This window comes from Notolabrus celidotus, chromosome 18 (genome assembly GCF_009762535.1).
Source record: "Notolabrus celidotus isolate fNotCel1 chromosome 18, fNotCel1.pri, whole genome shotgun sequence".
Lineage (NCBI taxonomy): Eukaryota > Metazoa > Chordata > Actinopteri > Labriformes > Labridae > Notolabrus > Notolabrus celidotus.
Window position 1 is genome coordinate 11716304 of NC_048289.1, and position 27033 is coordinate 11743336.

At 39.7% G+C, this 27033-nt stretch overlaps 3 protein-coding genes across 4 annotated transcripts; 1 reads left to right on the top strand and 2 right to left on the bottom strand.

Annotated features, from left to right (window-relative positions):
- Nucleotides 1–392: 392 nt before the first annotated feature.
- pms2 (PMS1 homolog 2, mismatch repair system component) lies at nucleotides 393–8966 on the bottom strand. The gene is given in 16 exon segments (XM_034708321.1): nucleotides 393–850; nucleotides 4731–4900; nucleotides 4982–5082; nucleotides 5179–5346; nucleotides 5445–6291; nucleotides 6376–6528; nucleotides 6620–6704; nucleotides 6827–6926; nucleotides 7015–7112; nucleotides 7246–7337; nucleotides 7340–7412; nucleotides 7692–7875; nucleotides 7972–8074; nucleotides 8155–8241; nucleotides 8346–8485; nucleotides 8718–8966. Coding segments are annotated over 16 exon segments (2589 nt in total). The 5' UTR covers nucleotides 8762–8966; the 3' UTR covers nucleotides 393–706.
- A 1271-nt stretch (nucleotides 8967–10237) lies between these two features.
- eif2ak1 (eukaryotic translation initiation factor 2-alpha kinase 1) lies at nucleotides 10238–26068 on the top strand. 2 transcript variants are annotated; one of them, XM_034708464.1, is made up of 15 exons: nucleotides 10238–10631; nucleotides 14234–14395; nucleotides 14509–14645; nucleotides 15103–15146; nucleotides 16702–16801; nucleotides 16898–16978; nucleotides 17071–17164; nucleotides 17287–17335; nucleotides 18873–19251; nucleotides 19376–19484; nucleotides 19680–19786; nucleotides 24873–24987; nucleotides 25087–25166; nucleotides 25284–25517; nucleotides 25755–26068. In XM_034708464.1, exons 1-15 carry the CDS (start codon nucleotides 10463–10465, stop codon nucleotides 25878–25880), a joined length of 1986 nt encoding a protein of 661 aa, XP_034564355.1. In that variant the 5' UTR covers nucleotides 10238–10462; the 3' UTR covers nucleotides 25881–26068. The 2 variants fall into 2 exon arrangements, with proteins under 2 accessions (XP_034564355.1, XP_034564356.1); XM_034708465.1 differs by lacking the exon at nucleotides 10238–10631 and adding an exon at nucleotides 13498–14011.
- Nucleotides 19486–23819, bottom strand: LOC117830367 (ankyrin repeat domain-containing protein 61-like). The gene is made up of 5 exons (XM_034708466.1): nucleotides 23215–23819; nucleotides 22875–22969; nucleotides 22489–22660; nucleotides 22136–22336; nucleotides 19486–20502 (listed from the first exon to the last, which is right to left on the bottom strand). The coding sequence occupies exons 1-5, from the start codon at nucleotides 23350–23352 to the stop codon at nucleotides 19873–19875; spliced, it is 1236 nt and encodes a 411-aa protein (XP_034564357.1). The 5' UTR covers nucleotides 23353–23819; the 3' UTR covers nucleotides 19486–19872.
- Nucleotides 26069–27033: the final 965 nt, after the last annotated feature.

Consider the following 27033-nt stretch of genomic DNA (forward strand, 5'->3'; position numbering starts at 1 on the left):
AATAAATAAATAATTATTATATACAGTCTATGTTATACTACCGCCGAAAATGGAACTATTACGATTTTCCTATTCGTCCTATCCAATGGAAAACAGAAATCTCAAACCAAGATATGAATGTAACCTTTCTCACAGTAAAAATTATGATACAAAAGAATGCATAAAAAAAGCATTTTCAATGCAGCAATAGTACTCTCAAAATCTAATGAAATACAACTTTCTGCATTCCTATATGGATTCTTAATGCATATTAGCTGCTGACATTGACGTATTTGAGATTGTATCCATGGTAGATTTTGAAAGCAGGATTTTAACTTGTATTTTATTTACACAGTTTGATATGACTTCCACCACTGCATCTAACAGTAAAAATAACAAAGTGGTAACACATGTTAGAAATATATATTGTTTATTATTTACAGTTACTATGTGTGAAAGTAAAAACAAAAACAACGATCATTTTCATGATGCAAAATGCAAATCAGAACTTAGCCGATCAGAACAGATATTATGAAAATAAATGCCTAACAATCATTGCTAAGCGTTCGATCAATACAATATTGTATATACAGTATCTCAGTAAGTGCATCAGTCATTGCACAATGCGTGGATGATGTTTAACAAAAATGAACTACAATCAAAGCACATTCTAATTATAATAATACAGTGTAAAGGAGTATTTTTGGCACGTCCCTCCTTGACGAGGTCAGTCTGGAGAGATCATGTCGAGGTTGGCAAGGTGTCTCATGGTGGGCCTGCCGTGAGGACAGTTCCATGGGTGCTCAATCTCTGCCATGTGAAGCAGAAGCTTCTTCATCTCACTAGCACTCAGAGCAGTGCCAATCATCACCTGGAGATGGATACCAGAAAAAAAAAAGAAAGGTAATGTGTCAGGACAAAAGCAGTTTTATTTGGTTACTTAATAACAGACAGAATAACACATGCGCTTAATGAAGGGAAATTTTAGATTATCACAAGTCAGAAACACCAGTGATACAATCTAAACTTGTAGTGTGAAAATTGTTTTTGTTCTTGCTTAAATTTCTATACAGCCATTTGTTACCAGTAATTTTTGCACATAGTTGCATTAAAATTGCAGTTTCAAAATAATTATTGAGACAAACTTTTTAACTTTCAAGCTCCTGTTAGGAGTTTTTAGCTGGTCATGAATCAGACTTAAATGTATACTGAAACCTCTTCTGGTTCTGTTTGCTTGAGTTTGGTTATGTTTGCTTGAGTTCGGTTCTGGTTCGGTTCGGTTCGGTTCTGGTACGGTTCTGGTTCTGGTTTGGTTCTGGTACGGTTCTGGTTCGGTTCTGGTATGGTTCTGGTTTGGTTCTGGTACGGTTCTGGTTTGGTTCTGGTTCAGTTCTGGTACGGTTCTGGTTTGGTTTGCTTGGGTCTGGTTTGGTTCTGGTGGGGTTTCCTTGAGTTTGGTTCTGGTTCTGGTTCTAACCCTAACACTAATCCTAACCCGAACCCTAACCCTAATCCTATCCCTAACCGTAACCCTAACCCTAATCATAACCCTTATCCTAACCCTAACCCTAATCACAACCCTAACCCTAATCACAACCATAACCCTTATCCTATCCCTAACCCTAACCATAACCCTAATCATAACCCTAACCCTAACCACAACCCTAACCCTAACCACAACCCTAACCCTAATCTTAGTCATAACCACAACCCTAACCCTAATCCTAATCCTAACCATAATCCTAACCCTATACCCTAATCACAACCCTAACCCTAATCCTAACCCTAATCCTAACCCTAACCACAACCCTAACCCTAATCACAACCCTAACCCTAATCTAAGTCATAACCACAACCCTACACCTAATCCTAACCCTAACCCTAATCATAACCCTAATCATAACCCTAACCCTAACCCTAATCACAACCCTATACTCTAACCCTAACCACAACCCTAACCCTAATCCTAACCCTAACCCTAACCCTAATCCTAATCCTAACCCTAATCCTAATCCTAACCCTAATCACAACCCTAACCCTAATCAGAACCCTAACCCTTATCCTAACCCTAACCCTAATCCTAGCCCTAATCACAACCCTAACCCTAATCACAACCCTAACCCTAACCACAACCCTAACCACAACCCTAACCCAAATCACAACCCTAACCCTAATCTTAGTCATAACCACAACCCTAACCCTAATCCTAATCCTAACCCTAATCCTAACCATAATCACAACCCTAACCCTAATCCTAACCATAATCACAACCCTAACCCTAATCCTAATCCTAACCCTAATCCTAACCCTAATCACAACCCTAACCCTAATCCTAACCCTAATCACAACCCTAATCACAACCCTAACCCTAATCCTAACCCTAATCACAACCCTAACCCTAATCACAACCCTAACCCTAATCCTATCCCTAACCCTAATCACAACCCTATACCCTAACCACAACCCTAACCCTAACCCTAACCCTAATCCTAACCCTAATCACAACCCTAACCCTAATCACAACCCTAATCCTAACCACAACCCTAACCCTAATCTTAGTCATAACCACAACCCTAACCCTAACCCTAATCCTAATCCTAATCCTAACCCTAATCCTAACCCTATACCCTAATCACAACCCTAACCCTAATCCTAACCCTAATCCTAACCCTAATCCTAACCCTAACCACAACCCTAACCCTAATCACAACCCTAACACTTATCACAACCCTAACCCTAACCACAACCCTAACCCTAATCACAACCCTAACCCTAATCTAAGTCATAACCACAACCCTAATCCTAACCCTAACCCTAACCCTAATCCTAACCCTAATCACAACCCTAACCTTAATCCTAACCCTAATCACAACCCTAACCCTAACCCTAATCCTAACCACAACCCTAACCCTAATCCTAACCCTAACCCTAATCACAACCCTAACCCTAATCCTAATCCTAACCCTAACCCTAATCACAACCCTAACCCTAATCCTAACCCTAATCACAACCCTAACCCTAATCCTAATCCTAACCCTAATCACAACCCTTACCCTAATCCTAACCCTAATCACAACCCTAACCCTAACTCCAATCCTAACCCTAATCACAACCCTATACCCTCACCACAACCCTAACCCTAACCCTAACCCTAATCCTAACCCTATACCCTAATCACAACCCTAACCCTAATCCTAACCCTAACCCTAATCCTAACCCTAACCCTAATCCTAACCCTAACCACAACCCTAACCCTAACCACAACCCTAACCCTAATCACAACCCTAACCCTAATCACAACCCTAATCCCTAAACCCTTGTGGATTCAACATGACAGCATTTATACCTTTCAAGTGATTGATCTTAATTATTTTCAGAAAATTAACAGTAGCAAGACTCCCATATCCCTTCGAGCCACCATATGGTATCATAACAATGGTGTATATGCTGTTTTGTAATGACAACACAATTTTATAATTTATTAGAAATGTATTCAAATTATTTCACGGACCCCAATGCTATGGTTCGCGGACCCCCAGGGGTCCCAGGACCCCACTTTGAGAACAACTGAGCTGGAGTACGGTGATTGAGCTCTCAGCCTGCAGAGAAAGTTGTGAGGCACAGACCCCCAAGCTCTCTGCCCGACTCCACTGGTCACACTATAACTTAAATATAAGACTCTTTGAATCAAAAGAGCACATTACAAGGTTAATGTACCATAAAACCTAAACAATATACCCCGTTTTCTGTGAATGCATAATTTTGAAGTGAAGGAGAAAAGATGTGAAAAAAGTTGTGCAGTGTCACTGTCTTTTCCAGCACAGCGTGCACTCAACTTTCAATGAATGGGGATGTGTTTTGTTAATTGGGTCAGGTCGCACGCAGCCATGTTGGAATAATTTTCCAGGACTATATGTGATTTTCCAGGACATTTGACTTTTTCTCCCATTTTCCAGGTGTTTTCCAATACTGGAAAACTGGTCAACTGTTTTCCAGGTTTTCCAGGACGCAGGGGAACCCTGTGACCTGCTTCACCCTCACAACCCCTCCCATGCTCTCCGCTCCCCCAATGAAACCCCCTTTCCCCACCCTGTAGGACCAAGCAGCGAACCTGGGGCAACAGGGCTTACTCCGTTGCTGCCCCCGTCCTCTGGAACTCCCTCCCCAAACACATACACAACTCCACTGACCTACAAACATTCAAATCCTAGCTCAAAACACACCTCTTCAGAACTGCTTTTAACTGTAAATGTTTTTATATCCACTGTGTTTCTGATTTTGTTTCTTTTATTGTGTCTTTTATTGTGTGCTATTTGTGAAGTGTCTTTGAGTTTTTTGAAAAGCGCTATATAAATAAAATGTATTATTATTATTATTATTATTATTATTATTATTATTATTATTATTAACAGCAAGACTGATTGTTCCCATGTACTTTTAATGCCTGAAACTGATGCTGAGGGAAGTGGTTTACAGCATGCTGCAGAAAGATCAGTAAGCTGCAGATATACAGTGAATGATGCGTTTGACTGCTCAAAGGAAGCAGCAGGATAATTTAGCTAAAAAACCCACTTCTTTCACATGTTAGGACAACATCAGCAAAGACATAAGTAATGTACCATTTTGTCTACAGCGGGGGCCCAAATTGACGCAAGTTTCTCACAGGAGCTTTAATATAAAAGATATTGTTCTAAAGGAAGTTTTTAATTCAATGAAATTGAAAAGTCTCTTTGCCATTAGTGGAAACTTACAGATTTTCGACAGGCTCTAGAAGCGAACATCTGTCTGACGCGGGATGGTCGACACATGACCCCTGGACTGTCAGTCAACATGAAGATAAGCTCTTCAATGTCAGCCGGGCCAAATGTCCAGTTTTTACTGGTGGGCAGAGAAACCAGCTTGACCCGCTCCATCACCTGAGCTGCAGTCAGAAAAAAAAGAAAACCTTTAGTGATTGGAATAATCAAATAAAAAAGTAACTTGAGATCAAATCTAATCATACCGTCTTCATCAATGAGAAATTCAAAGCCATTCTTCCTGAAAATGTCAACATTCTCCATGAGCACATTTTCGCTGATGGCTGTGAGGTGTAGCTTCTGAGGGCTGCAAACATAGAGAAAACAAAAACAACCACTGACTAGAAAAAGGTGAAATTAAAAAAAAGATACAAGTTATTGTTAATCAGTTTAAAATTCTTACATGATGAGCTTCTGCCCTTGAAGCACAGTGTGCTGCTGCAGCATCTCAAAGTTGTATTTCTCATCTGTTGCATGCTGGTCAATCATGAAGATGTCTGAGTTGAGTTTGGTGATAATGAAGCCGAGGTTAAACTGACCGATGATCTCCATCTGTTTGAACATGTTCTTACTGACAGACATTAAAGAAAGATCATCTCCTGTTAAGTCTCTGTCACTTAGATATTGGCATTCACTCTTATCAGTAGTATCTATATGAGGAAATCCTACCTGATCTCTTTCTTGAGCTCCTCCTCTGCACTTTGGTTTTCTCCGGGGTTGATCTTGGCCCTGAAGCGTCGATAGCGCAGATTTTCCCCACTCATCCGTTTCTGATGGTCCTGTAATCTCTTCAGCTTTCCTGCTAGCTCCTGAAAAGAAAACTGGAGAGGCACTGTCCTTCTCTGTTGGGAGACTGGAGCATCCACAGTGGAGGAGGATCTCTTAAAACAACGTGATAAAGTGTTTGATTGTGGTTCTACAGAGAAATGTGGTTCATCTTTCTTGGCTCTTTTGGAATCTGGGCTCATGGAAGAGTCTTTGTTGGAAGTGTTCGGCTCAGTCTGTAACTCCAGGTCTACAGAAACACTTTGAGTATCGTCAGATGTTTCTTCAAGCGTTTTGTTTTCTACAATGGGTTTGTCTGTGTGCAGTTCAGGCGACTCAATATCTGGTGTTGATATATCGCTAATCGACACAGCCCCGTCGTTATCAAAGTCTGCATCATTGCCTAACATCCTTCCGTACCTGAACCCATCCAGCGCAGACTTTTCTGCCGTTGAGCATTTACCCACATCTCTGGTGGATCTCACAGGAGATTTTGAAATTGAACTGCAGGTAGAAGGTTTGACAGAGCCTTTGAAAAAAGACTGTAGCGTTTTCTGTGCTGGGCCACCGCTGGTAGCTTTCGTAGTAGTTGACTTGTTTCCAAAACTTGAGCTGTGATGACTTGAGAAAGCAGCTTTGAGTCCAGCAAGATTTATGGATGACTTTGGATTCTGAATCGTTGGCTTCATGTCGGCTCCAGATTCTGGCATGTTTTCTTCTGATTTGGCAACGTCAGACGAAAGAGATGTTTCTAGAGAAAAATGGAATACAAACACATAATTCATTATCAAAACATACATGTCATGTGTTACTAAATGTAAAGATGTGTTCTTACTTGTCCCAGGCAGACGTGTACAGTTCAGGCTGATCTTATTGACTCCAGCCTCAAACATGTTGATGAGAGAAGTCTTTATAATAGCCAGCAGGAGTTTTTCCTCCTGAAGGAAGATCTGTCGTTTGTCTGGGGTTACGTTCACATCCACACACTCTGATATAACAAAATGAAAAAAAGCTCATGTAGTGGAGGACAAAAACTGCTGTGTGGCTCAGACTTAACTTCAGACCAGCAAATATCTTACCAGAGGCAACAGCTATGTTCAAGGCGACAAATGGATACTGGTGCCTGTTATACATGTGATACACTTCATTCACCACTTTGGTCACCTGCAATTGACAACACAGTGAAACAAAGTTAGAAAAGGGTTATTTATTCATATCATATTATCTAAAAGCAATAATTCCATCATAAGTATTGCATTGGGAGGCTTGAAGCTAATATGAGTTACCTTGAGGGGATCACATGGCCGGTTGTTAATAAAAAAGAACTGCCTGTCTGTGGCGCTCCTCCCAGCCCCATGGTCTCCTCGACAAATGAATCCTGTGAGGCTGCCAAAACAGATTATTTTTAGTACTCTAAAACATGCTTTATGAGGGGAAGGTATGAACAAAACTTCAATTTGATAGTGTCCCTTACGTAAAAAGCTGTTTGGGTATATCTGCCTCTTTAAGACCGTATTCCTCGATGATGTTTTCTGAAGGAGAAACTTGTTGAAAAGGCAGCAGACTCTGTAGCTACAGAGGACATAACAGACATTAAAATTAAATATTACATCAACCAAACAAGCCTAGCGATACAATCCTGACATGTTCTGCAGAGTATGAATAAAAAATACAATAAAGATAAGTGTGAATTTTAGGTTCCGACCTGTTTTGGTCCAAATATCGCCCCTATGTTGTCTCTCATACTCTGGCTGCCGCTGGTGCTGAGCACTGTGCTGCGCTTTCCCTGCCCGTTTGGTTGGAGCAGGTAATACGCACTCCTGTAGAGATGATACAGTAGGACTGCAGAACATGTATCATTTTGGCATACTCCTGAAATACAGAGGAATTATTTAGAATCAAAAAAGTTAACAAAGTTGATAGGTTACTACTGACTGAGGGGATTAAAGGTTCCAATAGTCTATTGTTTTCTGTGAAATACTATCCCTCCTGCAGGGACCTTTTGGGGGGTAAAAAAATGAACCTGGGATTTTTGACACCCAGGTCCCTGTGGTTGAAATGCACTGACTACATGCTATGGGGGCTAGTCCACTGGGGAAGTTCCAGCAGCAGGAATGAAGGTAACCAAGATCAAATCCATCCTTTACCAACCTTTTTGATGTTGCGTTGAAACTCCTTGTGTCGGACAGGCAGAGTATAGAAGAGCTGCTGCAGGCTGACGGTGGTGCCTTGCTGACGTGGATGTGGCGACTTTTGCACCATGTGGCCTTTATGGTCAAACACAAGCTTGGTCCCCACCTGGCTGGACTCGTGACATGTCACTACACCCAGATCACTAAACAAAAGAAGGGCAGGTGGAAGTTTCAGGTTATGAGGTGATGAGTAATATAAGTTTACGTGCCAACTGAACATGGTTGTTTATGTGTTTTACCTTAGAGCGCATAAAGAGCTGAGGGCTTCACCTCTGAAGCCAAATGTGTCCACGTGGATGAGATCAGAAAAGTCCCTCAGCTTTGACGTGTGATGTTTTAATGCTTAATGAAACAGACAGAAAAAAAGTTTCAGTTCATCAAAAAAGGAAGAGTTTAGCTGGATAAACAAAGCTGTCACTTACTCAATCCCTCAAAGTTGGCCTCTTCTACTCCTTTGCCATTATCTGACACCTCCACTAGTTCAGCTCCACACTCCTTCAGCCTCACATCTGGGAAATCGAACAATGTGATACTACTGGTTTTCCCAAGAAAAAGTTTACTGTATTGCTAAGTCCTTCATCAAAAGAAAGCAGTAGTGTGCATCAATAATTACCAATATTAGTAGCCCCTGCATCAACGCTGTTTTCCACCAGCTCTTTGACAGCAGTGGCCAAAGTCAGCACCACCTGTCCTGAGCAGATCTGATGCACTGAGTGCTTGTCAATGGCCTTGATAGCTCCTGCAGGTTCAGGGCTGCAAAAAGCACTCAGAGTACTCAGTGACAAGAGAGTAAGACTTTGCCAAATGATATACACTTTATTGCAGCAACCCATTTATTCATATAGGCCTACCGTTAGATAGAATAATAATACAATGTAAAAAGCTCCTTCAATGTCAGGCATCCTATTATATCATTTAGATTTGCATAGAGTCGAAAACAAATATTTGCAGGCAAGCTAATAAAGTACCAAGGTAGCTGACTTACCAAGCATCAGACATTTTCAAAGACTTTTCACGATGAATTCTCATAAAAATGTGATACAATACTTTTTTCTGAAACAGAGTCAGAGAGAAACACTAACTACACGTTTCCATTTATGCAAATGTGCACCACCTGCAAGAAGCATTATTGAAGTGAAGCCGCTTCACAGCAGCACGTTGTTGTAAACACTGAAGTGAAGCAGTGCCGCGCGAGGACGACTATTGCTCGAGAGCATCACTCGTGCGCGAGAACTGCGCATTTTCACTTTAGACAAATATATTGAATGTTAAAAATATGTAAAAGAGAGACCCCAGGATGTAGGCTCAAAATACAAGACTGGTTGAAAATTCTTACAGGTATTACTTCCGGTACGTGTGGAAAGTATGGTAAAAAAAAAACAGTTTCCTTAAACGTTTTAGGATTACATCACCTCACTAGAGATGTGACGTTCGCGAACGAGTCGGTCTTTTGAACGGCTCTTTTAAGTGAACGAACCAATTCGCAGTTGCAAACCGTTCATTTGGGAGCCGTTTTTATATGTTTATTGCCCACGCTGCCTTCACATGTCACCTGTGTGCCCCATGAGTCTTTTGTTCACACTTATTGTCTACACTTTGTTATTGTTTACATTGTTTTGATGTAAAAATGTGGATTCGAGTCAAGAAGCTGAGCTCCTGTTTGTAAAGTGGTTCAGGTGTAGAAACACCAAGTGGGGTAGTACAATTTTGCAGTCACATTTTTATAATGTCCTAATTTTTACTTTAGTTGAATTTATATATATATATATATATATACATTAATTATTATTTATATTTTTTTCTGTTTTGTTAAAATGTTGTGTGGAAAATTTCACAATAAAGTTGTTTTGCATGGAAGTTATCTGTAGCCTGCATAGTTTTTATAGTGCCACAAAGTTTTTTTGGTGAGGGAAAATTTAAAATAGTGATCTCACTGTCGAAGCATGGGGATATGGCACCATCTTATGGAATGTTTACAATGCCAAATGAAATTATAATCAATATTTCAGAATAATTCCAACCAATAGAGTATATATATATATTGGTGGGGTGTGTAAGTTTGAATTATTCTGATCCAAATCTTATCTTATAACTGCTACCTTATTTCCTTGATAAAAACGAGTTACCCCTGGTTGATTTCTAAAAAATAAATAAATATAACAATGAGCCAAAGAGCCAATCTTTTGAACGGCTCTTTGAAAGGAACGGGTCCTCAAGATCCGGTTCCCTTCAAAGAGTCATAAATCCCATCTGTACACCACACCAAACTATCTTTGACGTATAGAGATGTTAGGGCGCATGTGTAACTACCCTATACTGTAAAAAACGAACAATTCTATTTTTGTCGTAGGATTAATCTTAACAAATTGAGATCAAATAGTCAACTTTTGTTCTAGCAAACTACATTTCTATATTTTATGTCCTCATTCTTCGCAATGTCTTATATTCATTTGCCAATCTAGTCAAATCAAGCACAACTACATTGTCAGACAATCCCTGCCGTACTACAGCTGCTCCATCATGGCCGCTCGGTCTCACTAACACACCGTATGGTCCTCAGAGCTTTCACCGTCTCCTCAGACTGGATCGTACAATGTAGAGGTTTCTCTGTTTGTTATTGTAGGAGCAGTTCCACACACCCTCGTGCTGAAATGGGTTAGCTGCTTTGAATTTGGCAACGCTTTGAAATAAGTACTTTTTTGTCAAGTCATCATTTTTCCACACACTGAAATGTACAGATCACCGTCAAACAACGGATCACTGCTGTTGGAAGATTCTTCTGGAAGCAGCAGTAATGTATCGGTCCACAGAAATATCACCAGGAGTCATGAGATGGACACTAACTTCAGTCTGTTGAGTTTGGCAAGCGAGGAGGAGGAGGATGACGTCCAGTTTGACAGTAAGCAGCTTTCTTCCAGTAGTAAATGTTGCTATATAAACACTGTTTACTGAGCTTTCTGAGTGGACCCTCGTAGAGATTATCCCCTATGATCAGAGTCTGGGACACAATAACAAAACGAGTGTCCAAGGGTTGGTTGAGATTGTACTCATGGAGACACTGACCATATCCCAAGATCAGGTCTGCTGAGTCTGTTGACAGCTTTAAGAAATGACTCAAAACACATTTGTATACACAGGCCTTCATATCACCTCCCATCTAACCCCTACTGTTGTCTGTCTATTGCTTTGTTTGTTTGATTATTTCTGCATATGCATTTTGCTTCTATCTTGCTTGTTTTTATAGTTTTTTTTGCCTGTGAAGCACTTTGTAACCGAGCGTTTTAAAAGTGCTATAAAAATAAATGTTTACTTTCTTACTTACTTACTTATTTACTTACTTACCCCTTTCTCAACCCAAAAAAAACATCAACAGTGATTTAAAATCCTCCATATCCACGAATTAATGACAAGTCGAGTCAAATCAGACATATTTTTATAGCATGTTTAACCTCTGTGAGCTCAAGTGTTCTATAACATGTAGAAAGTGAAACTAAAGAATTACAGATAATGCTATACAGTTAACAAATATGACTGTCACACTCCCTCATCTCATCTCTTCTCATCTAGTACTGACTCTCTGACTGCTGATGACATTATAATGCATATTACATCATATTATATAATTATCTTTGCTATATTATATTATGTTATATTACATTATTATTGTTAACTACAACTTACGGTCATATTATATACCCATATTTATTTCTTATATTGCTTAATCTGTCATTACCAACCATAATCACACCATGTCAACCTGTCACTACTGAAATATTTTTAATACTGCCTGTAATTACTGCTACTAATCCATTTGTAACATTTGTATTTATCTAAATTCCATTTGTAACATTGTATATATCTAAATTGTATTCTATCTTTATTTATCTATTTATATTTTCACTTATTTTATTTTACTTATTGGAACTTTTTTCTTGATTGTACTTATGTCTGGGTTGCTGCAACAACTGAATTCCCCCTGGGGATTAATAAAGTGATATCTTATCTTATCTGATCTGATCTTATATGAATAAAATTAATGAATAATTGTTATTAATATTGATTGAAAACTTAAATTATCTCTTTACACCAGCATTTTTTAAAGCAAAATTAATCAATAACATGAGTTTTGGGCTGTAAGTGGCATCCACAGATCCTCCCTCTAACCTCGCAGTTAACTTATTTAGAAAGTCCCTCACTGGAGTTTTAAAGGTGTCCGTCCTCCTGCCTGTTAAATTTAGCCACCTCTATAAATGCATGATGATGGTCCCTGTTTGTTTATAACCATACCTGCCAACATTGGACTGTGAAACATAGGGAGATTTCCTGGAGTATCTTAAAATCAGCCTATATCCAGCAACCCCGTCCATATATAACTCTGAACTGCAGATTTATACATTTAATAAACGGATATGTAAGTCATAACTTTTAATGTCTCTTAATTTCAAGGTTTGCAGTAAAATATAGCAATGAAAACATACAACATTAAAAAAATCCATGTCTTACAAATATGACAAAATTCATAAACATGTTGTAGAGTGAGAGTAGAGTGAGCCACTGCAGTGAGGAGTAACACACATATTCCAGGTAGAGGGGTTTGCGTTAACACCATATTTTGATGTTAAAACCATTATAGTATTATTTCAATACACTTTGAATGCAGGAGTCTCTGTAACAGGAATCTACATCTCTGTGCTTTTAAAGTAAACCCTTTAAATCAGGGGTTCCAAAACTTTTCATCCTGCCACCCCCAAAATACAAGTGCTTAAGACTCACGACCCCCAGTGTCCCTCAAAGTGTTTTAATGTGGCTTCATTAAGCTGGTCTGCAGAAAATTAACCTACCTTTATGAGAATGTCATATAGTCATCTTGCAAAAAGAAAGGCAGAAAACTGATCACATTTTCTATTTTCAATGTTTTATTTTAAGGTTAGCTACTTTTCTTTTTTTTTACTTTACTGGGTTAAATGTAATATTTTAGATAACTTAGAAAAAAAACATTCTTGAAGACATCTCAGGACCCCCCATTTGTGTCTTGCGACCCCCCAGGGGGTCCCGACCGCCACTTTGGGAACCCCTACTTTAAATCACATTTATTACCTACAGCTAAATGTCATCTGACCTACAGTAACCTCTGCATCCTCAGCCTCTGCTGCTTTCTGCTCTATTTAAAGAAGGAAGAGATTCCCTCTGCATCTCCACCTGAGGTTATCAGGTAGAGTTTAGTGATTTAATAACTTCACCTGTGATATTGTGATAGTGACACTGTCAGCACTCTGTCATCAGATTCACACAGCTCTAAACTCTCCTGATGAACTTAAAAGAGGATGCTGCGTTATTGCACGTCACAAATTAAATTAGATATAAGAACAGGGCTAAATCACTTTAATGAGGGATGGATACAATTTTTAAACAGTGCAGAAGTTTGTTGAACTCAGAACAATTCGTTAATAAACACATCAGCTGCCTGTGTCACAGATCTACCTGTCTATCTGTGGCTCGGTGTTTACCCGCTGTCAGAAACCATCTCATGCAGCGTCTTTTAGATCAAACCATCTACAGGGAGCTGAGGGGTGGATGTTTTTTGAGGTTGTAATATAAGGCTTAAGTAGAGGACTTCTTGAAAAAAGAAGTTGAGGGACACTCATTTGATTGACTTCAACGTGAAATAGGGAGATTATCAGGAGAAATAATCTGACAGGTTTTGTATCAAATTGTTATGCGGGCCCCCGTGACGCCATCATGGGGTTGTCTCAGGCTCTGTTGTTACCATACGGTCTATGGTTGTTACAGATTTACAGCATGTTTTACAGGCTGAGTTTGTACATTTGGTGATGGTTGAACTGCCAGTTGTGCAGTTCCCCTTCCCTTTTATATGATAATACAACTATCTGGTGACGTCATCGGGGATCTCCAGCAATGAATTAATTTATGCGCCAAACATGTCAGGACTTGCCCTCCACACCTCCTGCTGTAAAATCGCGCCAGAGTAAAGAAGCGCGAGGAATCTGCTTCCTTCCCATCCTGGCACAGTGAGCATTGCCTCAGCTTGGTTATATGCTGACAGAGCTGAGTAGGTGGAGGAGGCTGGTGTCCGCTGGAGAAGGCAGATAAGCATTACAGCTGTGCACGCCCCTTTATGTATAAACAAGATCCCTTTTCTCCTCTGGGGTGAACAACATATTCACTAACTCTGAGTGCTTAAAGAGATGTTTTTATTTACTGAAATGGACTTGGGAGACAAAAACATTATTGAAATGATAGCAAAAGCTATTGAAGAAGGTAAGACTAATTAGAGGAAATGTGTTTACATGTGTGTTCTGAAGTTTGAGTTCAGGTAAACATCTGAACAAATATCTGAAGGGGTGTTTTGTACCGAATCTCCAGTTTTAAGCTTTTCAGGATGTTTTAAAAATGATGCAAAAATGAAATATGGTGCATTGGGGTTCTTTCTGTTTCAGTAACCACAGCTTTCTCTTTCTCATGTTTTGTTTCTGTGCTCAGCCTCTGATACAGATCATAACCTTGAGGTGATAATGGCTGGTAGACAATCAATTCAGGAGTTTGCCACAGCAATCCCCAACCACCTTCTCCTGGGGTCTATGCTGGAGCACCTGTGTTTTGTCTATCAGAGCAATCCAGCTCGCTCACGCATGCTGTTTAAAGGTATTTATGGCAGTGTTGTAACAGAATTGGCTGTTTGATTATTTTGAAATAATTATTGTTTACTAGATTTCATTACAAAGAAAAAGTACATCATTTTGTCATCCCTCTCACAGTCATCGGGCAGCGTTTAGCAGCCATGAACCTCCTCTCACCTTTGGCCTTCAGTGATGAGTTCAGCACCGTCAGACTGCAGCACAACAGAGCCTTCACCGAGCTGCTTAATGCTGCTAACTCCTCACTGTTTCCACAGGTAACACACTAAATCAACAATTTGTGTACTAGCTGTCTTTGATATTGATATTTTATCAATATTTTTTTTAGGATACATAGCAAGGGCAAACATTTTTATTATAATCCCCTCTCCTGTCAAAGCCATCCTTATAAAGGGTGGGGATCCTTGATAAGTGATAAAGATGATAATAATAAGTGATGGGTATGCCTCCATGGAATTAAATAAAACCTGCCCGGTTTTAATAGATCAATCCTGTGAGCTTTTTTCCGATTATATCTGTCTTGTCTACAGAGTTAGGATACTGGCAAAGTGTAAATGTAGAATATAGTATAGAAAAATTCTCACCAATGTTACCTGGAGAGTTTCAGGACCAGACGTTATTAAAAAAATAATGTTTAGTGAGTACTTGCACTCAGCTTCAAGTTTTGTAGATTTGAAAGTATCTCAACAGTGTATTGTTCTTGTCATTTTGCAGGGCCAACAACGCCTGAGCCCGAACACACACAACCCAGCTTTCAGGTAGGCTGTACTTTGAGTACTGATCATTTTTGGGGATCTACAATCATGTGTTTACAACCTTATTCCGTAAGACTTGGAGGGCGAGAGGTTTGCAAAAAATTTGAAGCCTATACTGACCTGAAAACAGTGCAAGGACAACAAATCAATGTTGAAACTGAAAAATGTTATTGTTTTTTGAAAACTATACACTCATTAAATTGGATGCTGGCAACCTGTTTCAAAACAGATGGCAAAAGGACAACAAAAATGTGAACTGAAAATGTTGTGTAATGCTAAAAAAAAAAACAGCTGGAGGAACAAATAATAACATTAATTTGCAACAGGTAAGTAGCATGACATGGTATAAAAAGGGTATTCAAGATAGGCTGAGTTTCTCCGAAGTAAAGATGGGAAGAGGTTCACCATTCTGTGAGAGACAGTGTGAGGAAATAGTTCAGCGATTCCAATATAATGTCCCTCAGTGTGAAATTGTCAAAAAATATGAGGATATCATCATCTACTGTACATATCATCTGTAGATTCATGACCCTGTCATGGAAATCGCTGCATGGACTCAAACCTCTCACCTGAACACAGTTTGCCACTGCATCCACAATTGCAGGTTAAAACTGTCCATGCAAAGAGGAAACCATCTATAAAACATTATCCAGAAATGCTAGCACCTTCCCATTTAAGATGGACTGAGCTGAAGTGGAAAACTGTCTTATGGTCTGACAAATTGAAATTTGACTTTTTTGTATTTTTTTTTTTTTTAAATCATGCGTACCATAATCTTTGCATAAATCCCCTTAGCATGGCTAGTTTACACCAAGAGGCAATCTCCAGTCTCAAAATATGAGCTGTTATAAACTGCATGAGGCTGGCTGCAGAAACACCGGAAACCACATACACACCAATTCATAAAAGACAATCTTTGCAGCATTAATAAACATGTTTACAGCCTGGTTCAAAAAACAGCTTGGCTCTAGGTAGCTAATTTCTCTATCTAATTTCTTCACCTTTTCAGTGAAGACCTTCATATTTCTGCAAGAAGATGCCAAACTACATTTTGCACGTTTTACACAAGCATGGCTCTGTAGTAGAAGAGTCTGGCTTTTAAACAGGCCTGCCTGCAGTCTCGACTTATTACCTATTGAAAACATTTGATCGTGCATCATGACGTCAAAGGAGACCCCGAACTGTGGAGCAGTTCAAAATCTAATATCAGGCAAGAATGGAACATTTAACCTTTGGAACTCCAGAAACTTGTCTTCTTGGTTTCCAAACGTTGACAGTGTTGTTAAAAGAAGTGATGCGACACAATGGTGAACATGCCCCTATCCAAACTGTTTAGAAACATGATGCTGTCATCACATATATTTTTCATGAAAAAAAAATTTTTTTCAGTTTCAACATTTGATAAGTTGTCTTTGCACTATGTCTATTTAAATATGGGGTTTGATTTCCATACCATCATTTCTGTTTTTATCTGGGTTTTACACAATGTGTCAGCTCTTGTGGAATTTTGTGTGTTTTAATTTTGATTGTGATATTTTCATTTTTTGCCTCCTCACAGACCGAATGACGAACTGTTTGAAGCGCAGACTTCTCGATATCTTGGTGAATTTGAAGAAGCATGCAAACTAGGGAAGGGATCTTACGGGAAGGTTTTTAAGGTATGAACTCCTTGTAATTTATTCTAGAATAAAGCCACTTCCACAGAAAGAAAAATGAACTCAGCGGATGAACACAAACATGGTTTCTTATGATAGGTTATGAACAAACTGGATGGCCAGTTTTATGCTGTGAAGAAAATCCTCATCAAGAAGGTCTCAAAGGATGACTGCATGAAGGTGGGAAAAAAATTTATTTCCAATAAATTCTGTTAACATCCAAATGCAAAGAAAAAACACACTTATAATCAGAGTATTTGTATGTGTTCTAGGTCCTCAGGGAAGTCAAAGTATTGTCAAGCCTGCAGCATGTAAATATAGTGGGTTATCACACGGCATGGATGGAACATGTTCAGCCTGCAACATGTGAGTATTTCATTGCTGTCTTAGAACATGTTTGTTGTGCTTTTTGACTTAACCTACGTTTAACAAAACAAGTTATTGCTCTTATTATAACACACCCTTAATGTTAAAAACAACTCTTACAGCTCCTGAGTCTCATCTGCCAGCTCTGGAATCACCTGGAAATCCAGACAGGTAGGAAATAGTACTTTGTGATCCCACATCACATTTTTTATCTGTTGGTCCAACTGATGAAAATATATATTACAATTGAACATAATTAACATGGATCACACATCTGTCTACAACAGTTTTATAGGATGTGGAAAACACATGCTTTAAGATAAGATAAGATAAAATAAACGTTATTGGCCCCTGGGGGAAATTTGTTGTGGACGGTGCAGTTCTGCTCACAATCAATACATTCGTTCATCATACCAATATACAATAACATGCCCACTGTCAAAGATAAAAAAAAACATGTCACTGTGGCATACCAATGACACAACAACTACTAGTAATACAATAAGTAACAATAAGATACCAGTGTGGCAGTAAAAAGCAATATCATATTAACTTTAATGCAGAGTAAGTGAACCCTCATACTCATGCAAGAGCATTATGTTAGTTCAGATTGTTTGTTGAGTAGAGTGATGGAAGTAGGGAGGGAGGAGAGCTTGAAGTGATTACTTTTATATCTGCTTTAAAAGTGATTGGTTTAAATGTGTAATGTTCTAAGCCTCTGATAGAACAACCATCCACAGATGATCAAGTTTACCATCTTGATCTCTTCTCCTCCCATACCTACATGTTAATCTATGTCTGTCACCATTTTTGATTTTGTACAAAGTTCTGATGCCATTCAGATCAATTATCTTCCTCTTCAACATCAAACCTCTCACGTGCTGTGACTTCTTTTGTGACTTCTGAAACATTCTGCTGATTAGGAGGGAGAGCGACAACAGAAAAGAGGGGGTAAAGCAAGCAGCAGTGTTCAGAGAGCAGGGGTGTGTGTGTGTATGTGTGTGTGCATTAATTTGTGTGTGATTGGGGCAAGTTAGAGCTAAGCTTGAAATAGAGTACAATTTAATGTGACAGCTGTTATTAACATCTAGAAGAAGGGTCGTGCAGTATGTCTACCTGTAGTGCACTGTGATTAATGAGTCAGAGCCTATTATTTCTGAGAACACTTGACAGCATTAATTACACTTCAATAATTGGCACAATATAAACAGTCAGATAATACATATTCAAATCAGTTTGTTGATAGTATTGGGCCAACATGGGACTATATCAGGTATCAGCACATTAATTTTTTCCGATACATGCTGATATGAAACCATATGTGCAGGCCCTATTTTACACAAAACTTTGCTTCAAGTCATTTTGAATTAGTGCCACTTTCATTTGTGTAACTTTTATTAGTGAATGCAGCACATACTGTTGTGGCAAACCATCACAGCTGAGCAGATGACTGGCTGCACTAGAAATTATTAACAATGTTTAATATTGTCAAATAAAAGAGCAGCCTTCTGCATACATTTGTCGAGCTGTGTTAATGCAAAAATAATGTTCAGTCATCAAAGAGCTGTAATTCTTTTTTCAAATATATATTTACCTCATCGGGAATGTATCAATATTTTGCTTTTATTTACTGTAAAAAAATCTTGTATGAGTCAGACTTAATTAATCAATAATGCCATCATATCTATCTCAATGTTTGATTCTGCAGTTTTGATGAGGGCCCGGACAGCAGCAGCAGCTCCTCCATCATTTTTCAAAGCCTCAGTCAGGCACAGACAGAGGCTACCCCAAGTGCCAAAGTACCCCTGCAAGGACAGCCAGTCAAAGCTGTAGTCCCCGCCCAGGAGAAGGGACAGGTGGTGTGCCCAAAGATGATGCGCCGCATTCCTGAGAACTACGTCCCCTGTGTGTTCCTTGGACAGCGAGGCCCCGTGAACGCTCCCAAATGTCCCGCCAAGGATTGGGACGGCTCAGACCTGCTGGAGGAGGACTTCAGCAGAAGCAGCATGGAACTCAACAACAACTCCTACATCGACACAGAACGGCCGCAGCTGGCTGACAAATGCAAAACAAAGCCTTCGAAAGAGGTATGAGCTCAGAGAAGAACAGAGAAATGATTATTGTCATGCTGTATAGCCTCCCAGGAATAAAAAGAGTGGTTATTTCATAGTTTTTAAAAAAAATCGGGATATGACTTTGTGTTATCTACAGGTACAGTTCCAGCTGATGCTGTACATCCAGATGCAGCTGTGTGAGCGCTCACTGAAGGACTGGATCTCTGAAAGGAACAGCAAGCCCAAAGATGAACAAAGCTTAAGATGTAAATATTGAACATATTTATTAATTGATACAGGTTATCTCAAGAGGCAGGCACACAACGTTAGACTGCCAATCAGTTTACTGTCAATTACAAATAACTGCTAATGTAATGAAAGTGTATTTTACATTTAAAAGTGACTTAACTTCTGGAAATTTAAATTTGTTGCGTAAATGCATCATACATTTCTACTTTCAGTGCCTTATTGGTGTGTTGACGCTGAACACACGCTCCGCCTGCTGAGGAGTATACTTGAAGGAGTGGAGTACATTCACTCTAGAGGAATCATACACAGAGACCTTAAGGTAAGGTTCTCTTGGCAGACTTTATTTCATCAGCATGTGTTTGTAGGTTTGAGGCTCATCGAATCAAATGCAAACCTGTACATGTGTCAACTAGGAGACATGCCAAAAAGGTCATTAAATAAGTGCTGCTCACCGTCCATCTCAAAGGAAATGTCGTTTAAATTCTCCCAGTTGTTGAACACAAAGTCATACATCTTCTCAGGCAGGATTTCTCTCAGCCCTTCTCTGTTCCCTTGAACATATTTTAGATAAATGTCACACTTGCAAATATCCTGCAGCCTCCTTGGCTGCTGAATGAGTGTGAGTAGTTGGTCCCTCTGTCTGAAGAAACAAGGCAGCGACAGAGTGTAGGGCAGGAGGCTGTTGTGGTCGTAGACAGTGAGCGGGGAGATCAGACTGAGGAGTTTAACCAGCAGAGAGTTGTTCTGCACATTATGTCTTTGGTTCAGGAACAGGAAGAGACAGTTCTCCCCTGATGTGCTGAGCTTGTTGATGTTGGCTCCGTGTCTCAGCATCAGGTCCACCAGCTCCTCGTTGCCCATGCTGCACGCTTGCTGTAAGGGCGTCATACCGGCTTTGTTCTCCGCGTTGACCTCCGCTCCCTGCTCGAGCAGAGCAGAGATGCAGCCAATGTCGTCATTCAGGGTTTTACTGGTTCTCATGGCGACTGTCATGGCAGCAAGGTGCAGAGGAGTGTTTTCAGAGTGCTTCACCCCCTAAAAACAGGCAGGCATTGACATTAAGTTAATGCACAGATAGAATCAATATCACTAAAAAGACCGCAAAGTGAGGGCAGCTTCCTGAGTGTCACCTTTATAAATGTACATGCAGTGAGTTCTGATTAAAAGCTTTTCATATGAATTTAAAAAAAAGTTTTGTGTCAGGTTGGAACAAAATGCACATTCAGTTGTGATAGTAAGGATAATTAGCCATCACATGTATTATATGATATGCTTCTGTAACACGTTTGTGGTAAAGAAACAGATTTTGATACTCAGTTGAAATGTACAAATGACATAATCTACTTGTTTTAAAGTGATCAAAATCTTCAACATTTTGCATCAAATGACTTCTTTGAACAGAGACCTTCACTGTCGTTGACATGCTTGCTATTGAACAGCATAAGGACTAAAATAAGTATTTTCTTTGTTCTGTCATCTGGACACATTTATGAATTCAATTTTCTTTTTTAAACTTTATCATTACTTTAAATTGGCCTTTCCCTCTTTGGTCAGAATAAGTATCTTCAAAAAGGGCTGCACCATAATTGGATTAATATTGAGATTATTATTGTAGTGACAACTTTTAGAAAAAACTCTCTTTAGCCACTTCTGCAGGACGTGATCTTTCTGACTCGTGCGTTTTAAAATAGGTTTACTAAAAAAGGAATGAATGCTGTATAAAATTAAACAAACTGAGAATTATTAAAAAAAAAAATATATAGACAAAATCACTTCTCTCGTCGCTATTAACATATATTTCCACAAAAGCAACAAAACTATGAAAAACCAAACAAAGCTACGGTTAGAAAATAATGTTGCTCCTTGTCCTGCTCAGATGAAAGCACACATCGCATCGCACATGCTCAGTTGCTCCCATTTAGCAGCACCAATTACCTGCAGCATGACAATTAAAGGCACATAATTTCGAATTACTCTATGGCTCTTACAATTATTATTCACAAGTATTCATTGATTTTAGGGGCAAACTTTTTCGTGTTTATTTTTTGTTCAAGAATATAAAAATCCTGCGTCTCACCTGTTGCCAGGGCTTGACCTGGACAAACAAATCAGTCATTATTTTAAGACCATGCTAGCCCAAAGCATTCGGTCAAATTGAATATAAAGCAGTATTCAAGCTTTACTTGTATAAGAATTTTGACTTACATTTGATGATGATACAGATGAACACCGGACTTCTATTTTCACAGTAACATGCATACATTTTATCATTGTCCAGTAACAGAAATACAGCTTCACATACATTAATCTTTGAAACAGGAAGACCTAGGCTTATACTTTTGTATTTATATTTATAATAATACAGACCTCTAAGTTGCACATTTTTAGGCCATGCAATCATTAGCTTGTTAACACTTGTTTAGGTGCAGCTTCTCTCTCGGCGCTCACTCTGTTCCTCTGCTTTACTAACACACACCTGATCCCCTTGCTCTCAGCCGGCTTTGCTGCAGGTATTCTTCTGCTCTCTTAGTTTTGGATCATTATGATATGCCTTGTCATAAGCAGCGAAAATGTCTTCTCTCTGTCTGTCCCATGCGTCTTATTTTAAAAGGTTAAGGAAAAATCCAAGCTAATGTCAACCACCAGACAACTGAAAAGTAGCACGAACCGTGTTTACATCAGCTCCCTCCTGGATCAAGCTCACAATATGGTCTTTACGTAGCATCCCAGCAGCCATATGCAAGGGGGTCATCCCGCTGTCGTCCACAGCATCAACATTAGCCCCATAGCTGGAGAGAATATGGACAGCAGAATGTGCTGCAAAGCGCACTGACAAGTGGAGCGCTCTTTGGTGACCCTCTCCCTCCACCTAGCGAGGAACCAGGAGAAATACACCTGAGAAAAAACCCTTATGAACGTTGATACAATGTTTTTGTATGCGTTCATGTTGAATTTCATAGATAGGTACTGTGATAGAAAGGATAAACATTATTTCGTTTGAAAAAAAAGAAGAAGTTTGACCTCTGCATTGACGTTAACACCATGCTCACAGAGAAGCTGCAGACATGCCTCTGCCTGCCTCCGTGCACTGATCACAGCAGTTGGGAATTTGGATCCTGGTTTTGGCGAACCAGTAAAAATGTTTGGCCAACTGGCGATCACCATGTGTAGAGTTGTTTGACCATACTGGTTCCTTTGATGGAGGTAGAGACAGAGAAACACGGGTTGATGGAGACATTGTAATATAGATATAAGGAGCAGCGTGTGTTTCTAATCGGGGTTGTCCAAACACCAAAACAAACTCGGGCTCTCTCTCTTAAATTATTTTATTAAGACTCTTTAGTATCAACAGGTGTAATGTTTGGGGTGTAGTTTAGTCGTTTTGTAGGGGGGGAGTTTGTCCAGACCTCATTTCAGGGTCTGCCCCTGCAGAGAGCAGGAACTGCATACTCTTCATTCTTCTGTTAGATGCTGCCAGATGAAGAGGTAGGACAGCAAAGCCCTACAGCAAGACAAGATATGACAAGAAAAACTGGAACCTCTGTAACGTGAAAATATTTAGAAGTCTTACACAACTAGATATGATTTCTTTTAAGAATCTTTTGCTCTTATTCACAAATTCAAAGATCACATTGGAGTAGATTTTTGAGATGCTTCAGCCCATGAGATCATTATCTTATGTTAAGTTAGACTTCTTTTCTTTTAACATGTTTCAGATCTCGCTGCTTTTACTTATAGTTGCATTACCTTCCAGAGGACTTCTCCTGGTAATCTCTGTTGCATCTGGATGAGACAGTTGCTGCCATACTTTCTTGAGCAGCCCTCCATACGTTCCAAGTCTTCATCCTTTACTGCGTTATAGAACTCATTGTTGTGAAGCTTCATAATGCTGCCGCTCCTCTCTTCTTGCTCCTCACCCTCCTACTGCATGACAGTCTTTAACAGTTGCACTGCTGCCTGTGGTTTGTGAAGGTCTACAGTGGTTGGATCTGGTTCTACAGGTTTGGGAGTGCTTCACTCATAGGGCCAGTAAATTAAGCAGTCTAACGAGGGCAGTTAAATGTCTACTTGCCACTTGTGTTTCCTGTTTTTGATCGTTTGATCAGCTACTTCTGTTTACTGTGTCGAGTGTTTTCAGCCTGATTTCATCATGTAGCTCTAAGAGTTACATGTCTAAGTTTGGTGTGCAGCCTTCCTGTTACAGCTGATAACTTCTTTGGTTTGGGGCCACTTCTGGGGACTGTTGACACTCCTTTGAGTCAGTTGCAGGTTATTCTAGTGTTTAATATTTAACATTTTTTGTAATGTGAAGCTTCTTCATTTTCCTAAGTCATAGTAGAGATGACTTAGAGATGAGCTTTATACAGTATTTCAAATGAGTAATGTCAGAATCCAATTTCACTCTATTAGCCAAGTACATGTGCACTCTGGTTAGGTTTGCTCTATGTGTACAAGCATGAAATATTACATATTTCATCCATTTTAAAAAACCTATGCAGGACAATAGTGCAATGGTGAGGGGGCTGAAAGAAGCATGATAAGAAGCATGTTTTTCTACAGTATGTGCATTAAATACAAAGTGTGCATTGATACATGTTAGACGAGGAGATGATACACATGGTTAAAAGGTTTGTCCATACAATGAGAATAAATAATCTGGTAAAACTCAGTGTGAATTTGTTTCAGAGAGTTATTGCGCAATGATTGTTCAGACGGACAGCCTACAGGAGTTTTGCCGTACAGTCCTCTGTAACAGAGGTGTTTAAACAGTTTGTGTCCTGGGGTGTGAAGGGTCTGCAGACATGTGACCTGCCTGTTTCCTCACCTTGGAGCAGTATGAGTCCTGGATGGAGGAAAGGTTTTTTCCAGTAACTGCTCTGCAGTCCTGATTGTCCCCTTGTTTCAGTCCCCTCTTGCTCTGTTTGGTGGCAGGTCCAAACAGAACAGTGTTGGGTGTGTAGGGAACAGACTGGTGAATGGATGTGTTATATTAAACATGACTAGCAGCACCTGAGGCAGGTTGAACTGTACCTTTTATTTCTGCTGTGTCTATGTGGGAGGTCCACTTCAGATCTCAGAGCGGACCAGGTTTAGTCTGTGAAGGGGGCACTATGGGAAGAGGGGGCAAAACAGGTAGAGAGTGCAGCATCCTGACTGCATGGTGGATAAAACTGCCCCTCAGTCTGCTGGTTCTGGCCCGGAGACTGCGTAATCTCCTTCCTGATGGCAACAGGCTGAAGAGGCTGTGAGACGGGTGGGAGGGGTCGCCTGCTATGCGCAGGGCTTTCGAGTGAGGCGGGAAGAGTAAATGTCATGGAGGGAGGGGAGAGAGGCACCAACAATCTTCTCAGCTGTTCTCACAATACGCTAAAACTAATTTGTGATGTTCTGTTTTTTTTCCACAGCCAAGGAACATTTTCCTGCATGGACATGACTGCCATGTTCGGATTGGAGACTTTGGTTTGGCCTGTAGGGACATGATAGTGGACAGCCATAAAAGCACCACCCCTGTGGATGATGGTAATATTGCCCCTCCTTGTATGTTTTGAGTTTATGGCGCAAAATGGCCAGTAGATGGAGCTCTCTGCTTCAAGTCACATTTCTGATGTATTTTTGCAGATTCATCACATACCACAGGTGTTGGCACGTTTGTGTACGCTGCTCCAGAACAACTAAAGGACTCACATTATGATTCAAAGGTAAACATATTCACTTAATCATTTTACACCCTTGTTTTTCCATCTTTGTTGTCTCCTGTTAGTATTATAACAGTTCATGAGAGCTAAACTTTATTTATACTGTTGATGCTCCACCAGTCAGACATGTACAGCATTGGGGTGCTGGCTCTAGAGCTATTCCAGCCCTTTGGGACGGAGATGGAGCGAGCCCGGACGCTTGGGGACCTGAGAGACGGGAAAGTCCCAGACTCGTTCAGCCAAACATGGCCAGTACTGACTAAGCACATCCTGAACCTGATGAGTAAAGACCCCAGTGTTCGACCAACAGCCAGCCAGCTTCTACAGAGTGAACTCTTCGGCAGTAAAGACATAGTACGTGTTATATTGATACATGTTAGCTTGTACACTGGTCACTTCCCAGTGAGTTTGTGTGCTACTAAAATTACAAACTAAATAAATGTATTGTGCTTGTCACCGAAACAAATTTTAAAGCCTTTAGAAGTATTTTCATGTGCAGCCTTGGTTGTACTGTATGTGTCACAAGAAATTATCTTGTGTTATAATATGTCGATTTAACAAATGTAACACTATTTTTTTCTCCCTTGTTAGGTAATCCATGGTTTGCAGAAAAGGGTTGAGGAGCAGGAGGAAGAGATCATGCAGCTGAGGAGACAAATCAGTCAGCTTCAAATCTCACAAGTCACTGTTAATCTCTCACAGCCGGACAAAACCTGAGCCTTAAAATTCTCAAACGAGAGACTGTCAAAACTTGATTTCTCAACCACTTCTGTGCATTATGTTCACAAGCGCAAGTGGTAGAGAGTACGTGTGTGTGTAAGCATTTCACTGTGTCTTGTGTAGCAGAATGTCTGGTTGTTAGTATTTATCTTCATTTAGCTGCTCGATTAAACCTGTTTCTGCTATGTTGTGGTGATGCAATACGTGATTTTTGTACATTTTAGATTATGCTTTGTAAGTAGTGCACTTAATAGCAAATTGAAAACTGATATATGTGCAAAATTTGACTGTTTCGTTTGTATCTAGAGTTTGTGGAGCTTCTTGATTTTGAAGAACCAGAGGCAAATTTTATAAAAATTGAAAAGCCAGTTTATCTCACTTGCTAGATCAGGGCCCCCACGTACAGTGACTACCATCCTCGTCCCACTGGTCATTGGATGGATTTCTTGTCCTGGGATGATTTGATGTGTGTCATTCCCCTCACTCTCTACATACATCCTCTGTCTCCCCCAGAAAACGCATTTTTGGATAGAAAACATCTTATAATATTGATTTTACATTGAGAAATAGCTCTTTCCCAATTTCATTGCATCGATGCACAAACAAACTTAATTTTACTCTGGCCTGAAAATGTGGCTGGTGATGAATTAATGATTTAGCTACTTTTATATGTGAAAACACTCATATCTAAGAAACTTTAAATTGTGTAAATATTGCAGATTATTGGCTATTTCTCTATTACAGTATTTCTCAATAGTTAAAACACATTTCCTGACATCCGCCACAGTTTTCTCAACACTATAAGCACAAAACCAAATTTTCAAACTACATTCACTAAACCTCTGACTCTTCCTGCAAAACCAAACAATGTTGTCACATCATACCCCAAGTCAATCAAGATTAAAAACAATACTGAGCAGTCATTACACACTACTTCAAAAAACTGAAAACACAATGCTCAGGACATGAAGCTGTAGAAATAATGTTTATTGTTCACAGTAGGATAAATTACTCTTGCAAAGAAAAAAACAATCCTCTTTGAACGTAGCTCCTGTATACAGTAAAAATAAAGTCAAAACAAATATAAATGAGAAGAACATGGTCTATCACAGTAGCTCCGATTTCATCAGAAGTTACTGTTCTTTGTCTT